This window comes from Cherax quadricarinatus, chromosome 78 (genome assembly GCF_038502225.1).
Source record: "Cherax quadricarinatus isolate ZL_2023a chromosome 78, ASM3850222v1, whole genome shotgun sequence".
Lineage (NCBI taxonomy): Eukaryota > Metazoa > Arthropoda > Malacostraca > Decapoda > Parastacidae > Cherax > Cherax quadricarinatus.
The window spans coordinates 5,759,124-5,777,057 of NC_091369.1; the positions used below are offsets into that span (position 1 = coordinate 5,759,124).

At 41.0% G+C, this 17,934-nt stretch overlaps 1 protein-coding gene across 2 annotated transcripts; it reads left to right on the plus strand.

Annotated features, from left to right (window-relative positions):
• Positions 1-801: 801 nt before the first annotated feature.
• Positions 802-17,514, plus strand: sax (type I BMP receptor saxophone). Of its 2 annotated transcripts, none has more exons than XM_070101597.1 (11): positions 802-866; positions 4,176-4,357; positions 5,084-5,302; positions 5,609-5,798; positions 7,135-7,358; positions 7,925-8,029; positions 8,789-8,898; positions 9,116-9,392; positions 13,233-13,366; positions 13,872-14,097; positions 17,226-17,514. In XM_070101597.1, exons 2-11 carry the CDS (start codon positions 4,181-4,183, stop codon positions 17,364-17,366), a joined length of 1,803 nt encoding a protein of 600 aa, XP_069957698.1. In that variant the 5' UTR covers positions 802-866; positions 4,176-4,180; the 3' UTR covers positions 17,367-17,514. The 2 variants fall into 2 exon arrangements, with proteins under 2 accessions (XP_069957698.1, XP_069957699.1); XM_070101598.1 differs by having other exon boundaries at positions 804-845.
• The last annotated feature ends 420 nt before the right edge of the window (positions 17,515-17,934 follow it).

Here is a 17,934-nt window from a genome sequence, read left to right on the forward strand (position 1 = left end):
GGGTTGTTGTTTCAGCTGGTCCTGGACCACAAAACATGCCAGGGTTGTTGTTTCAGCTGGTCCTGGACCACAAAACATGCCAGGGTTGTTGTTTCAGCTGGTCCTGGACCACAAAACATGCCAGGGTTGTTGTTTCAGCTGGTCCTGGACCACAAAACATGCCAGGGTTGTTGTTTCAGCTGGTCCTGGACCACAAAACATGCCAGGGTTGTTGTTTCAGCTGGTCCTGGACCACAAAACATGCCAGGGTTGTTGTTTCAGCTGGTCCTGGACCACGAAACATGCCTGGGTTGTTGTTTCAGCTGGTCCTGGACCACGAAACATGCCAGGGTTGTTGTTTCAGCTGGTCCTGGACCACGAAACATGCCTGGGTTGTTGTTTCAGCTGGTCCTGGACCACGAAACATGCCAGGGTTGTTGTTTCAGCTGGTGCCTGGACCACGAAACATGCCAGGGTTGTTGTTTCAGCTGGTCCTGGACCACGAAACATGCCAGGGTTGTTGTTTCAGCTGGTCCTGGACCACGAAACATGCCAGGGTTGTTGTTTCAGCTGGTCCTGGACCACAAAACATGCCAGGGTTGTTGTTTCAGCTGGTCCTGGACCAGCTTCTTCACCAGTCATGCGAACATCTTTAATTTACCCCACAAAAAATAAAATATCAAAATATAACCAGCTACAAACCAATAAAAAAATCTTTGAAATTTTCATTGCTCTAAACCAGCAAGTAATTTACCGCGAAATAAAAATTTATTTTAGGTAAAAATGGAAGAAATAACTATAGTTATTAGTGTTAATAATGGCGACATACTTGCAGCCAGTAGTGTATCTTCTCTCAATTACTTTATGTTTGTGTCGTGTTCCTGAAGGTATGAAGCTTCTTCTTGAAGCAGGTGACGCAGCTGTGTTCCAGGCACAGCTGGAGGAGCAGCTGTTGGGAGAGAGACAGCTGTCATGGAAATATAAGAGAGAGAGAGAGAGGCGCCAGAGTGTCTGAATGTGAGTGGGAGGAAGACTGAGCTGTGTCGAGTGTCACTCCAGGCTCCAGTGTCACCCTCCAGGCTCCAGTGTCACCCTGGGTCACCCTCCAGGCTCCAGTATCACCCTGGGCCACCCTCCAGGTTCCAGTGTCACCCTGGGTCACCCTCCAGGCTCCAGTGTCACCCTGGGTCACCCTCCAGGCTCCAGTGTCACCCTGGGTCACCCTCCAGGCTCCAGTGTCACCCTGGGTCACCCTCCAGGCTCCAGTGTCACCCTGGGTCACCCTCCAGGCTCCAGTGTCACCCTGGGTCACCCTCCAGGCTCCAGTGTCACCCTGGGTCACCCTCCAGGTTCCAGTGTCACCCTGGGTCACCCTCCAGGCTCCAGTGTCACCCTGGGTCACCCTTCAGGCTCCAGTGTCACCCTGGGTCACCCTCCAGGCTCCAGTGTCACCCTGGGTCACCCTCCAGGCTCCTGGGTCACCCTCCAGGCTTCAGTGTCACCCTGGGTCACCCTCCAGGCTCCAGTGTCACCCTGGGTCACCCTCCAGGTTCCAGTGTCACCCTGGGTCACCCTCCAGGTTCCAGTGTCACCCTGGGTCACCCTCCAGGCTCCAGTGTCACCCTGGGTCACCCTCCAGGCTCCAGTGTCACCCTGGGTCACCCTCCAGGCTCCAGTGTCACCCTGGGTCACCCTCCAGGCTCCAGTGTCACCCTGGGTCACCCTCCAGGCTCCAGTGTCACCCTGGGTCACCCTCCAGGCTCCAGTGTCACCCTGGGTCACCCTCCAGGCTCCAGTGTCACCCTGGGTCACCCTCCAGGCTCCAGTGTCACCCTGGGTCACCCTCCAGGCTCCAGTGTCACCCTGGGTCACCCTCCAGGCTCCAGTGTCACCCTGGGTCACCCTCCAGGCTCCAGTGTCACCCTGGGTCACCCTCCAGGCTCCAGTGTCACCCTGGGTCACCCTCCAGGCTCCAGTGTCACCCTGGGTCACCCTCCAGGCTCCAGTGTCACCCTGGGTCACCCTCCAGGTTCCAGTGTCACCCTGGGTCACCCTCCAGGCTCCAGTGTCACCCTGGGTCACCCTCCAGGCTCCAGTGTCACCCTGGGTCACCCTCCAGGCTCCAGTGTCACCCTGGGTCACCCTCCAGGCTCCAGTGTCACCCTGGGTCACCCTCCAGGCTCCAGTGTCACCCTCCAGGCTCCAGTGTCACCCTGGGTCACCCTCCAGGCTCCAGTGTCACCCTGGGTCACCCTCCAGGCTCCAGTGTCACCCTGGGTCACCCTCCAGGTTCCAGTGTCACCCTGGGTCACCCTCCAGGTTCCAGTGTCACCCTGGGCCACCCTCCAGGTTCCAGTGTCACCCTGGGTCACCCTCCAGGCTCCAGTGTCACCCTGGGTCACCCTCCAGGTTCCAGTGTCACCCTGGGTCACCCTCCAGGTTCCAGTGTCACCCTGGGTCACCCTCCTGGCTCCAGTGTCACCCTGGGTCACCCTCCAGGCTCCAGTGTCACCCTCCAGGCTCCATTGTCACCCTGGGTCACCCTCCAGGCTCCATTGTCACCCTGGGTCACCCTCCAGGCTCCAGTGTCACCCTGGGTCACCCTCCAGGCTCCAGTGTCACCCTGGGTCACCCTCCAGGCTCCAGTGTCACCCTGGGTCACCCTCCAGGCTCCAGTGTCACCCTGGGTCACCCTCCAGGCTCCAGTGTCTCCCTGGGTCACCCTCCAGGCTCCAGTGTCTCCCTGGGTCACCCTCCAGCGACACTGGGTCTCACTAGCCTCCAGTGACACTGGGTCAGTCCAGCCTCCAGTGACTTAGGGGTCACTCTAGCCTCCAGTGACTTAGGGGTCACTCTAGCCTCCAGTGACACTTGGTCACTCTAGCCTCCAGTGACACTGGGTCACTCTAGCCTCCAGTGACACTGGGTCACTCTAGCCTCCAGTGACACGGGGTCACTCTAGCCTCCAGTGACACGGGGTCACTCTAGCCTCCAGTGACACTGGGTCACTCTAGCCTCCAGTGACACTGGGTCACTCTAGCCTCCAGTGACACTGGGTCACTCTAGCCTCCAGTGACACTGGGTCACTCTAGCCTCCAGTGACACTGGGTCACTCTAGCCTCCAGTGACACTGGGTCACTCTAGCCTCCAGTGACACTGGGTCACTCTAGCCTCCAGTGACACTGGGTCACTCTAGCCTCCAGTGACACTGGGTCACTCTAGCCTCCAGTGACACTGGGCCACCCTCCAGTCACACTCTGGGTCACCCTCTAGTGACACTTAATCGTCCTCCATTAACACACATCGTCACACCATTGACACATATGGTCATCCTTTATTCACATTAGGTCACTTTTCAGCTTCCATTAACACCCCACAACTGAGATTCCTTTATTCTGGTAAGGGGATCTTGTTCCATGGAATTGGACTTCCCCTTCCTTAGATCAAACCTGATGTCCTCCCATTCTCTAGGTGCTGCACTGACCCTATGAGATTAGCACTTCTTGTAAATCTAAAAATAATAGGTCATTCTCCTGCTTCCATTTTTTTTGGAAGTAGAATTGTTGATGAACGGAATAATCCACCAAGTAGTATTCTGATCGAAGGAGGCTTCTTGGGTAGCATCAAAAATAGGTTGTAAAAATATATGGCCAGTGTGTTGAAAGAAGAAAGAAAATATTTTAGTTCTCCATGGGGAAGTGGAGAAGAATCCTTCCTCCGTAAGGCGTGCATGTCATAAGAGGCAACTAAAATGCCAGGATCAAGGGTTTAGTAACCCCTTCACTATAAATTACTAAATGTAAAAAGAAGAAAACTTTTGTTTTCTCTTTTTTCTGGTCACCCTGCCTCTGTGGGAGATGGCCGGTGTGTTAAAAAAAAAAATATTGGTGAGGAAGGCTGGGTTTAAGGACTTTCCTAGAATAGAAGAATAAGCCTACTGCAGTGTTCCTCTAATGTGTTTATGTGCATCAAGTTCACAAACATTCTCCTGGTTATAGGAAAAAGCTTTTCTAATACACTCCTCATTGTAAGGTTTTTAATGCCAGTGAGGGAGGCCCCTGATACAAGGAATTATTTTCTGATGTTTATTGAATTTGTATAAATTAGTGTATATATCCACTACCCAAAAACTGTTGATTACATTTTATGTTATCTTTTAAATCTAGTGATATTTTACAGTATTTATCCCTTTATAGGCATTATGAAAACTGACAGTGGTAAAATGCTGGAAGATGAGATTTGGACAGGAGGAGGAAAAGATGCATATCACAATTTAAGACCAAAATTAGGACTAATGAGGGAGGATTACAAGAACTATGGTGTGGGCTCAGACACTGACAGCTCGTCCATTCAAGGCAATATGCAGAATGTTTCACAGGTGAGGAAACTTCCGTCGTTGTTTGTGATACGCTATTTACAATAATTTCTTAATTTAAGCAAGAACTATACAGCATTGCACATTGGTGGACTGGAACCTTCCACCAATGTCATGTGAATAAAAAACAGAAGCCTGTTGAACATTTTGAGAATAAAGAATGAAGAAATTAGTAGTGTTATGTTATGAAGGTTATATACAAGGATTGCTTATATGCTTTGATAATGTAAAATGAATGGGTCAGGATAGGTTAGTATAAAAAAAATGTATATAAATTTTGGATAGGCAGAGGTTGGTATAAAAAAAGTATAAATTTAGGATGGGCAGAAAGTTGTTTAACAGTTATACAGTACAAGGAAGTGTTAAATGGTGTAAAAGAGATCCTATATTGAGAAGTAAGGGCTTCAGCATACTAAAGAGCAAATTCATGAATTGGCTTGAAAGTGTTTTTGTAGGGTGATTAAGGTAATACTATTTATAAAAAAAGATTCATGTAAATCATTTAGTTAGAAATGAGTTTTGGATGTTGAAAAATACAATGCTTGCCCTTTTAAGAGCTATATAGGGATGATACAGTATAGTGGGCCAACATTTAATCATTGTTTGTGTCCTGAAACAGTATATACCTAGAAATTGAGTGATGGTGAATGTATTTTCTACGCTCCATTATACCTCGTATACTGTCATTATGATAAACTTCTATGTACATACAGTATAAATGCATTTCAGCTGAACAGAGAAGATATGGATTACGTGAATTCTGGTCTGTTAGACTTGCTACAGAATGGATCCCCAGGAGTCACTGCAGTAAATGAATCTCCTAGTAGTAGTATGGAAGAAAAAAAAGCAGGGCTTCTAGATGAGTTTGACAGCTACAGAAGAATATCCTGTATAAAGTGCAACCAGCCACATTGTTACATTGTTACCGAATGTCACAATGCAATTATGGTAAACAATGTTTTTCTAATATACTGTATTTTTTTTTTTTTTTTCAAGTCGGCCGTCTCCCACCGAGGCAGGGTATATGTAAATACTGTATATGAAAATTTATTCACACAAAATCATGTTGACCATTGAAATGTCTTATTACATATATAATTTTATTACTGTACACATTTTGAAGAGAGATTATTTTAATGAATATAATAATGTTTACATTGCTCAGATCTTCAAGCTTATTAGCTAACAAAGTAATTAATAAAGCACTTCACATGACTATTGTAAAGTACTTTTGTTTCCATGCCCTTCATTTAGTGTTGGAAAGCAAGAACCCGCAATGAATTTGGTGAAGTGCAAGAAGCCCGAGGATGTATAGGAAACCCTGACCACGTTCCTATGCAGTGTGGCGTTAAAGAAAATCCTCGTACACCACTTAAAATAGAATGCTGCCGAACAAGCTACTGTAACAATGGTAGCTTTCCAGTTCTACCAACTTCAGATCCAAGTATGTTTTGGGAGTTAATTTCGATGATAATTTAGGTGTTACTCTGTACTAGATTTTACATGTTGACTAGCATTCTAGTATTAAATTCCTTGAGTACTTTAGACTTTGGTTGGATTTGTGGAAGTCAAATTTTGAAACCTATTTAATAATGTATTTAGCTAACATGGTTTATTAATAAAGCCCAGTGTCAAAGGAACTGCAGCAGTTTCCTCCCTCCCTATGCACTTCTACTTAATTATTAAAAACATTTTCTGAAGGATGCATCTGGAGTTTCAAAGGGATCATCAGTGGGGTTCCATATTGTTCCTGGTATATATGTAAATGTACTGCTTACTGGAGTTACTTGCATATCCTTGCCTACCTATGCTGCCAAAATAATGAGAATACAAACTGAGGAAAATGGAAAAAAATGCTGCAGGAAGAGCTGGACAGACTGAAACTGAGAGACTGAGAAAGGAGGTCGAGAAGACTCACTAACATCTGAGAGGGTGGGGTAAAACCTCTTGTAGAAGCCATTAAAGAAAATGACCTTAGTATAACAATTACCCCAAACTTGACCCATGAGGTATTCACAAAACAGTAACATCTGCATTCAGGAACCTAGACAAAGTCTTATTCAAAACATACTTTATTTTATGCACAACCCGTTTGTAAGTATGAAGCACTTGTGTGAAAGCCTACCCTAGTAAAGAAAGAATGTAAGAACTAGGCCTAATGTCTTTAGGGAAATGAAGAACAGGCAGTGATATGATCATCACATACAGCATACTATTGGACATAGGCCAGATAAGGATAAGGTATTTATCAAAGTTTACGGTATTGGAAATACAGTTGGTAATGACACATCCAAATGAGCCACAAGATATCAGGAAACCTCACTTCCAGCAAACTCATAAGTAAATACAGCAATACATATTTGCTCTGAAGCACCCGCATTCTCCCACTAAGAAAGAGAGTCAGGTACATGCTTGGTTTTATAATCTTCAGATATTGGCAGCCATTGCTTGTTGGAGAAATGGGGCTTCCATTTAGTACACAATATACAAAAAAAAATTTTAACATCATCTTCATTTGTACTTAAGTGTAGAAGATTAGACACACTGGTGACTAGGGCAATGAGCTGGCAAGCAGGTGAAAAAACACTATAAATCAAGCCTTTATCTCTGATGACAGTTTGCTCAGGAGTGAGCTCTAAGAAGTTTAATTAAGTCTCGACTTAATAAAACTTGCTCATGTTGTCCAAAATAAAGGTTTGCTTTGTAATAAGTATCTTGTACTAAACTAGACACAGTGTATACTTATTGTGCTATTCTTTAGAATATTAACTTTCTTACAGTGAAAGATGAAGGCTCATGGGGATTAAGGATATTTGCAATCCATGTGGTTCCTGTTATGGTAGTCATTGTTATTGCCATAGTAGTAATTCTCCTGCTACGCCGTGCCCACAATCGTAGGATGCGAGAATATGCTGCCGCAGCTGCAGCTTCTACATTACCACCACATCATGCTATGTATAGAGATGAACTTCGAGTAACTGCTGCAGGAGATTCAACTTTACGGGTGAGTTCATTGTCATCGTTGCCCAGGATGGAACAAAATAGAATGACTTCGAGAGTGTATAAATCTGTAGTGGAGGGAAGGCGGTGTAGATGTCGTCCTAGAAGAGGTTGGAAGGAGGGGGGGTAAAGGAGGTTTTGTGTTCGATGGGTTTGGATTTCCAGCAAGGATGCATGAGTGTGTTAGGAGAGAATGGAGACAAATGCTGTTGGAGTGTGAGCAGGATAACATGAAGGGATTCAGGGAAACTGGCAGGCTGGACTTGAGTCCTGGAGATGGGAAGTACAGAGCCTGCACCCTGAAGGAAGGATGTTAATGTTGCAGTTTTATAACTGTAGTGTAAGTGCACCTCTGGCAAAACAGTGATGGAGTGAATGATGGTGAAAGTTTTTATTTTTCAGGCCACCCTGCCTTGGTGGGAAATGGCCAATGTGTTAATAAAAAATGTAGTAGTACTTATATATACAGTAGTTTTTTTTTATATTTTATTCAATCATAGCATTTTTCTATTTCAGACAAAGACTACCAAATTGTTATGTAATAATGATTTTCTCATTATTGATCCATAGGAAATCTTCAATGATTCCATTACGTCTGGAAGTGGCTCAGGTTTACCTTTACTCATCCAACGCACTCTTGCCAAACAAATTTGGCTAGCAGAAGTTATTGGAAAGGTAAGAAATGGCCACATTATGCATACATTATTGTATCTTCACCTGTTTGATAATGATCTGAGAGTATGAAATATGTGAAAAAGAATTCTGTGATGTTATTTGGCTTTCATAAAAGTAATAGAATAAGAACAACAAAAAATATGATTGTCACATTAAGTATGTGGTTTACAAATGAGAAGGCAAAGGGAAGAAATCTGACAAGATTGAAAGGCAAAAGGATGATAAAATAATATTTACTGAAAGATTACATTGGAAGATAAAAGGTTGCTGACAGCCAAGTTGTATTTATAATGTAAATGTATTGTTATATTCAAAAGAGGTGCAAAACACCAAGCAGTAGGATAAGAGTGCAGTAACTTCCTCACAGGTCAATCACTTTAGCTGTAACTCATACTTGTTGCTATTCTGTCATCAGTACTGTTTATGGGTTCATTGCTGTCGGTTTTAATTTTCCCTAGGTGTTACATGTCGTATCTGTGCACCTCTGGCAAACAGAGGTTTGATTTTTGGTTTGGGCCTAAATATGTGCACTTTTCATGGGTATTAATTTTGAAAAGGGAATTGACTGGGAGCATGTCTAATATTTTGATACAGTGCCGTGAAATTTAATATAAACTTGTAGAATTTGGTTATGGCTGTGTGATGATTTTTTTGTGATCTTACCCAGACAAATATAGATTAAAAATTTGCTTGCCCTTTTTTTAAGCTTTTATTGTAACTTTCTTTGTACTATTTGATTATTTCCATTATATTTCCCAGGGCCGATATGGTGAAGTGTGGTGTGGGGTGTGGCATGGGGAGAAAGTTGCTGTTAAAATATTTTTCTCACGTGATGAAGCCTCATGGGCAAGAGAAACAGAAATATATAGGTAAATATTATATATAGTATTGGACCCAGTCAATGAACTGATCTTTTAAACAAGGTAACAAGAAAGTGTGGTTAAATATGAGTATGCCAATCTCCAGATTAGATTTAAATACTGGACACTTTAGATTTATTTTGGCTGATTTATGCTTACACTTCTGGAATTTGTTTATATTGCAGCCTAATATTTATATCTTAAGTAATCAATGCATATTTGCCAGCACTGTGCTGCTGCGACACGAAAATATCCTGGGCTTTTATGGCTCAGATATGACGTCCCGGGGCTCTTGCACACAGCTATGGTTAGTCACCCACTATCATCCACATGGATCTCTGTTTGACTACCTCAGTGTTCACACCCTCGATCATACAGCTCTTATGACTGCAGCTCTCTCTACCATCAATGGTCTACTTCATCTACATACAGAAATCTTTGGCACACAAGGAAAACCTGCTATTGCCCACCGAGATATCAAGTCTAAAAATATTCTTGTAAAGGTGAGTTTGGTTTCTTGTCTTGCAGTTACGTACCTACGTGGACTACACTGGTCACTTAGCTGGTTCGTGCAAAAATATAATAAAAGTGCTTTTATTGTTGTATACATAGTTCTTATGTATGGAGAGTTTCAATGGAGAGGAATAAATGGGATTAGGTCAGGGGTTTCAAATAGAGTTAGAGCTAAAGAAGGAGTAGCAATAATGTTGAAGGATAAGCTATGGCAGGAAAAGAGGGACTACAAATGCATAAATTCAAGGATTATGTGGAGTAAAATAAAGATTGGATGTGAAAAGTGGGTTATAGTAAGCGTATATGCACCTGGAGAAGAGAGAAGTGTAGAGGAGAGAGAGAGATTCTGGGAAATGTTGAGTGAATGCGTGGGGAGTTTTGAATCGAGTGTGAGAGTAATGGTGGTTGGGGATTTCAATGCTAAAGTGGGTAAAAATGTTATGGGGGGAGTAGTAGGTAAATTTGGGGTGCCAGGGATAAATGTAAATGGGGAGCCTTTAATTGAGCTATGTGTAGAAAGAAATTTGGTAATAAGTAATACATATTTTATGAAAAAGAGGATAAATAAATATACGAGGTATGATGTAGCACGTAATGAAAGTAGTTTGTTAGATTATGTATTGGTGGATAAAAGGTTGATGGGTAGGCTCCAGGATGTACATGTTTATAGAGGGGCAACTGATATATCAGATCATTATTTAGTTGTAGCTACAGTTAGAGTAAGAGGTAGATGGGAAAAGAGGAAGGTGGCAACAACAAGTAAGAGGGAGGTGAAAGTGTATAAACTAAGGGAGGAGGAAGTTCGGGCGAGATATAAGCGACTATTGGCAGAAAGGTGGGCTAGTGCAAAGATGAGTAGTGGGGGGGTTGAAGAGGGTTGGAATAGTTTTAAAAATGCAGTATTAGAATGTGGGGCAGAAGTTTGTGGTTATAGGAGGGTGGGGGCAGGAGGAAAGAGGAGTGATTGGTGGAATGATGAAGTAAAGGGTGTGATAAAAGAGAAAAAGGTAGCTTACGAGAGGTTTTTACAAAGCAGAAGTGTTATAAGAAGAGCAGAGTATATGGAGAGTAAAAGAAGGGTGAAGAGAGTGGTGAGAGAGTGCAAAAGGAGAGCAGATGAAAGAGTGGGAGAGGCACTGTCAAGAAAGGTTAGGGTGTGTAGAAGAGAGGGAGAATACTTCCCAGTAAAAGTAGGTCTTAGACAGGGATGTGTAATGTTACCATGGTTGTTTAATATATTTATAGATGGGGTTGTAAAAGAAGTAAATGCTTGGGTGTTCGGGAGAGGGGTGGGATTAAATTATGGGGAATCAAATTCAAAATGGGAATTGACACAGTTACTTTTTGCTGATGATACTGTGCTTATGGGAAATTCTAAAGAAAAATTGCAAAGGTTAGTGGATGAGTTTGAGAATGTGTGTAAAGGTAGAAAGTTGAAAGTGAACATAGAAAAGAGTAAGGTGATGAGGGTATCAAATGATTTAGATAAAGAAAAATTGGATATCAAATTGGGGAGGAGGAGTATGGAAGAAGTGAATGTTTTCAGATACTTGGGAGTTGACGTGTCGGCGGATGGATTTATGAAGGATGAGGTTAATCATAGAATTGATGAGGGAAAAAAGGTGAGTGGTGCGTTGAGGTATATGTGGAGTCAAAAAACGTTGTCTATGGAGGCAAAGAAGGGAATGTATGAAAGTATAGTAGTACCAACACTCTTATATGGATGTGAAGCTTGGGTGGTAAATGCAGCAGCGAGGAGACGGTTGGAGGCAGTGGAGATGTCCTGTCTAAGGGCAATGTGTGGTGTAAATATTATGCAGAAAATTCGGAGTGTGGAAATTAGGAGAAGGTGTGGAGTTAATAAAAGCATTAGTCAGAGGGCAGAAGAGGGGTTGTTGAGGTGGTTTGGTCATTTAGAGAGAATGGATCAAAGTAGAATGACATGGAAAGCATATAAATCTATAGGGGAAGGAAAGAGGGGTAGGGGTCGTCCTCGAAAGGGTTGGAAAGAGGGGGTAAAGGAAGTTTTGTGGGCGAGGGGCTTGGACTTCCAGCAAGCGTGCATGAGCGTGTTAGATAGGAGTGAATGGAGACGAATGATACTTGGGACCTGACGATCTGTTGGAGTGTGAGCAGGGTAATATTTGTTAGGTAAGACACATATGCAACAGTTAGGTATCTTTATTGTGAAACGTTTCGCCTACACAGTAGGCTTCTTCAGTCAAGTACAGAAAAGTTGATAGAAGCAGAAGATACTTGAAGACGATGTAATCAGTCCATCACCCTTAAAGTTTTGAGGTGGTCAGTCCCTCAGTCTGAGTGGTGATGGACTGATTACATCGTCTTCAAGTATCTTCTGCTTCTATCAACTTTTCTGTACTTGACTGAAGAAGCCTACTGTGTAGGCGAAACGTTTCACAATAAAGATACCTAACTGTTGCATATGTGTCTTACCTAACAACCTGTCGGTATTTTATACCATTTTAATGTTCAGGGTAATATTTAGTGAAGGGATTCAGGGAAACCGGTTATTTTCTTATAGTCGGACTTGAGTCCTGGAAATGGGAAGTACAGTGCCTGCACTTTAAAGGAGGGGTTTGGGATATTGGCAGTTTGGAGGGATATGTTGTGTATCTTTATACGTATATGCTTCTAAACTGTTGTATTCTGAGCACCTCTGCAAAAGCAGTGATAATGTGTGAGTGTGGTGAAAGTGTTGAATGATGATGAAAGTATTTTCTTTTTGGGGATTTTCATTCTTTTTTGGGTCACCCTGCCTCGGTGGTAGACGACCAACTTGTTGAAAAAAAAAAAATATATATATATATATATATTGTGGTGAAAGTGTTGAATGATGATGAAAGTATTTTCTTTTTGGGGATTTTCTTTCTTTTTTGGGTCACCTTGCCTCGGTGGGAGACGGCCAACTTGTTGAAAAAAAAAAAAAATCTTTATTTCTTAAGTATTTGATATTTATGGCAGACATTATCAAAGTAGGATGACTTGGAGGGTATATAAATCTTTAGTGCTCTGGCAATGTTGTATAACCCTTGTGGGTTTAGTGCTTAGTTTTGATTATAATAATAATGTAGTGCAGTGAAGGCAGGGTAGGAGTCACCCTAGAAAGGTTGGAGGAGGTAAAGGAGGTTTTTGTGTGCGAGGGGCTCAGACGTATAGCAGGTGTGTGTGAGCATGTTCAATAGGAGTGGAGGCAAATGGTTTTTGGGACTTGACATGCTGTTGGAGTGTGACCAAGATAACATTTTGTTAAGGGATTCAGGGAGACTGATTAGCTGGATTTGAGTTCTGGAGGTAGGAAGTACAGTGCCTACACTCTAAAGGAGTGGTGATATTTGCTGTTTGGAGTGGCATCTGAACTGTAATATGGCATTTTTATGACAAGATAGTGGTAGAGGGAATGATGGTAAAAGTGTTTTTTTTTTTTTTATCATTCTACCTTAGTGGGAGATGGCCAGTTTGATGTAAAGATGGGAAATTTCATATTTAAGTGATAGGAATATCAATGTGCTGGAATATCATAGAGCTCCTAGCTAAATATGAGAAAAATAAATATATTCCTCCACTCAAAAAAAAAAAAAATTGAAAAAGGCTCTTTTTCCTTATTCAAAAAAAGTTAATTCTTTCATGCATAATAAGTATTATGTGAGAAGATTTGACTGATGTTTGAGTGTTAAGAAGTATATGATTGATATTCTTAGTAATGTGAGAAGTGTGTGATTGGTTATTAGAAAAGTGTGTACACATTTTGTACACACAGATGCTATCGGCTCCACAATTTACAAATGCACACAGATGGAATTCTTTTTCAGCTAAATGGAGCCTGTGTGATTGCTGATTTTGGACTAGCAGTGATGCACACACAAACTACAGGAGAAATCAATATCAGCAATAATCCCCGAGTTGGAACAAAGCGATACATGAGCCCAGAAGTCCTCAATGAGTCGTGAGTTTTCTTCTCTGATTATTTGTATGTGCTAACAAAAGCAGGGGTATGCTTATGGTGTCCTTTTTCTATTGCTTAGTTCATCATATATTTTTTAGTTTCTAGCTTTTGTTTGGAAACTGATTAGCCAGGCTTGAGTTCTGGTGGTGGAAAGTACAGTGCTTGTACTCTAAAAGAAGGGTGGGGATATTTGCAGTTTGAAGGGGCATCTGAGCTATAGGATTAGTGCGCCTTTGGCAAGACGATGATAGTAAATTATGTTTAGAGTTTCTTTTTCGGTTCACCCTACCTTGGTGCAAGACAGCCAGTGTTAAAAAAAAAAAAGTTTGTCATAAGTGGTACATATTTGCAAAGCCTTAAGGAATGTGAACCTTGCAAATAACAAAGTTTCACTGCACATAGTTATGAATATGAACAGTATTGCAATTTATGCAATAATGATGTCTTTTAATTGTATATTGTACATGTTAAAAGTTTTTTCACATTAATTTGTGTTTTCTTTCAGAATAAACATGAGTGTGTTTGAATCATTCCGTAAAGTTGACATTTATGCTTTGGGACTGGTTCTGTGGGAAGTGTGCCGAAGATGTGTTTCAAATGGCATTGTGGATGACTATAAACCTCCTTTCCATGATGTTGTTCCAAATGACCCCAGTTTTGATGACATGAAAAAAGTTGTTTGTGTTGACCAGTATCGCCCCATGATACCAAACAGATGGACAAGTGATCCAGTAAGTATTTCATTATTTTATGTACAATACTTAGCTCTTCGTCTGTAAAAACTTGCATTTGTGGTCAGTGGTGCCTGTGCTAACCTTCCTATGGTGTAGAAATATACCTAGTTGGACGAATCTTATTGTGGCTAGCTGGTCTAGTGGCTAACGTGACGGGCTGGAGTTTTGAGACTCTCTGACCGCGGGTTCAATCCCGGCCGGGGTATGGTTTGTTTGCAATCGTGTCATTACGATTTCGTGAGTCACTTAGCTCTTGTCATTTTATTGTATGAAAATACTGCAGGGAAAAAATTTATTGTTTTAAATTTAATAAATACTGTTTCCCTATTGCAAATTATGTAAACACCAGTTAAATTAATTTTCATAATTTTTTAAACAGGTTGCTTAATGCAGTACTGTTAGATTTTTTATTAAATTTACCCTGAAACTATCCAAACATAGATCTACGTTCACGTGCGTAGCGTTCCTAACGTAGATCTACGTTTGGACGTTTAAGGGTTAATATGGCTATTTTTAATTATCTACTAGCCTATGTGTATCAAAGAGGGCAAATTATAAAATACAGTGCTATATTAAACTACAAAAATTTTATCCTATCTATTTTTTATAGCACCCTGAAAGTTAATTTACTTTATACAGTATTCATTTTGTAAAAGGACACAAGTGCAACTAATGTGACATTTTATTGTGGCAACGTTTCGCTCTCCAGGAGCTTTATCAAGCCATTACAAACAATACATGGACACAGAGGATATATATAGGCTCAGAGTGAGGTGCGATACTAGTGGTAGTGGTAGTAGTAGTAGTGATAAAAGTTGTAGTAGTAGTAGTAGTAATACAATATGGTAGAACAATTAATTCGTACATGAGTAAAAGGATATAAAAGCTATTACTTGGGTAACATAAAAATAGGTTGGACAAATATAGACTGGATAGAGGCAGCCTGTTTCAGTGTTCACTCTCTGTAATGTGCTTTGTGTAGTATAACAGGAGAGACTATGTGATGGCAGGGTTTACTGTTTTCAGGAGGATTCTTGCTAAGACTTCAGAGATGGTGAAGCTGCCGTTGTTTTGTTTAATTGTATTCGAAACAGCGATCAGTGCTGATTCTAGGCACTTGCGTCTGCGGAAATTAGTTTCTTTGATCACTAATTGGGCGTCCCTGAATTTCATGAGATGACTGGTGGAATTTCGGTGTTGTACACAGGAGTTGTTCAGGTTGTCGTTCCTACATGCGTAAATGTGTTCATTGAGGCGGGTGTCGAGGTTTCTTGCTGTTTCACCTACGTAAATCTTGTCACAGCCTCCACAGGGTATAGTGTAAACTCCTGCGTTGACTTGTTCGTGGTGCTTTGATTTTGTTCTGGTTAGATCCTTTATTGAAGTGCTAGAAGCGATGGCGACTCTGGTGTTAGCTTGTGAAAGTACTTTAGAAACGTTCAGTGCAACCTGACTGTTGGGAAGAATTATAACTTTGTTGGGAGTGGTGTTGGTGCGTGGAGAATTGATGATCTGAAGAGCCCTTTTCTTGCAGTCTTTGATGAAAAAGGAAGGAAAATGTAACTCAGTGAAGGTTTGGTGAATGTACGTACATTCCTCGTCGAGAAACTCAGGACTACAAATTCGGTATGCTCTTAGGAAAAACCCGTCACATTAGTTGCACTTGTGTCCTTTTACTTTACATATTGTCGGTAATTCTACCAACTTTATTACAGTATTCATTTTGTTGTGCAACACTGATAAGTTCTAATTTTTGTAGAGTATACAAGTACAGTATTAAGAACTGGGCATGGACAAACTAGTATTTAGGAACAGGGGTCACCAAAAGAGTGTGGAGGCTTAGAATTTTTTCCAGGGGTCCACAGCCTTATATATGTGATAGTAGTGTTGTTTAGATATATGAGGAGATTACTTGAGTGTTTTAGGTGCTGTGAGCTCATTGTGCCTAAGAATTTAGAGAGATACTTGATCAGTAGACTGGCTAACTTGTTGGGGAAGCTGCCAATGCTAGAGGTAATGGGGCATACTGGTATACATATTTGGTTTATAGGTTAGTCATTACATATAAATTACTGTGCAGTCATATTTATCATATCAAATGGAGTGATGTTATTTGGCATCAGTATAACAATTTTTTTAATTGATAAATAATTTGTGAGGAAATTTTGAAAAAGAGCATTTCTTATTGTCAGGTACCATGTTATGCTATTCATCTATGTTTATAGTAACAGCTGTGTATCATGTAGAAATAAAATGTCATCCTGATCACCATCAGTCATTGTAGCAAGGCAGACTGCTGCCTGATAACTGACATTTCATATTTGTCATAAAGCTAGACCCCATTGCCAGACTCCAGTTAATCAGAGGGCAGTTTATGCTGAGGTGTGTGTAGTTATATGAGAAGAGGTATTTCTTTGCATAGAATTTTTTATTATCTGCAAGCCTATTCATACAGTATACAATAGTTTTTTTATTAATTTTGGAAAACCAATAAAATAAATAGAAACATTATCAGAAAGGTGTGTGAGAATAATCATAGATGAGGGATTTTCACCAATAGTTAAAAACTTGTATACTACACTGACAAAATTCAGAATAAATATGCTTTTATAAATGGAGAAATAGTAAGAAAACTGTTGACAACATATGCTATATCAAAACATATGTGATGACCACATAATGTATAGAATAACACACTATTATAATACACTGTATATGAGAAAAAAGGAAATCCAGTTTATATCACCGTCAGCAGAACAAGAAGCCATCATTGGAAACTTGAGAACAAAGTGGCATACCAGAAAATACTTCCTCACAAATATTGGTAGACTTCTGGGATCATTCCAAGAGGTGGTACAATTATGCACTATGTGAAATAAACACTGTAAACATTACAGAATTGTAAGACAAAATAAGCACTGAAGACGGGACTGTAGGCATGTCTCTGTTCCTTTAATGACAAGCAGGTTACTTAAACCTAGGCCTAGACTAGGATCTTACTGATTAGGAGTCTAGTGGAAATGTAATATTGAGGGATGCTGGGCACTGTTTTTACCTGGCTGCTGATAATTGTGTATTTTTCTGAAGCAATAAATTGAGTTTTTATATATCTCTCTTTTTCCTAGGTTTTAGCAGGAATGTCAAAAATTATCCGAGAATGTTGGCATCAAAACCCTAGTGTACGTTTGACAGCTCTCCGAGTAAAGAAGTCACTGGTGAAGCTGGCTCAAGAGGAAACCAAGATTAAATTGGAGTTTGACTGTTGATAAGGAAAAAATGAATTGTACAATTATGCTACATGTTTGATTGTATTGTATTATAAATATTTATTTACTGCAAGTACTATACTGTACTTATATGTAATTCTGTACTTCCTTGGGAAAGATGCAGTAAAAAGCATCTTTTCCTGATTAATATGAGTAGTGAGATAGTTTAAGGTTACAGTCATAAAAAGTCATATGTTTTAAAGGCATGTAAAACATTTTTTATTAATTATATCTGAAATTTATGTGAATTATTTAAAAAGTTTAATACAGTAGACCACCACCTTTGCTGCAGGTTATGTTCCTGAAAATGGCTAAATGTGAAATTGGTTATACATATTGCATGACACCTCAGAAGTTTTTTTTTTCATCAGCTATAATAATACTGATTCTACAATGCTACCGAGGGAAAATAGATGTTGGGCATATAAAAAGTATATACAGTATCCAGTAGCCCAATAAAATCATACATTTTAAATGTAATTTTCAATTCTGGTTGTTGGTGCATGATGGGGTGGATATCAGTGGAGAGGGTTGCTGTGACCCTGCTGGGCCACAGTCTTCTACTTCA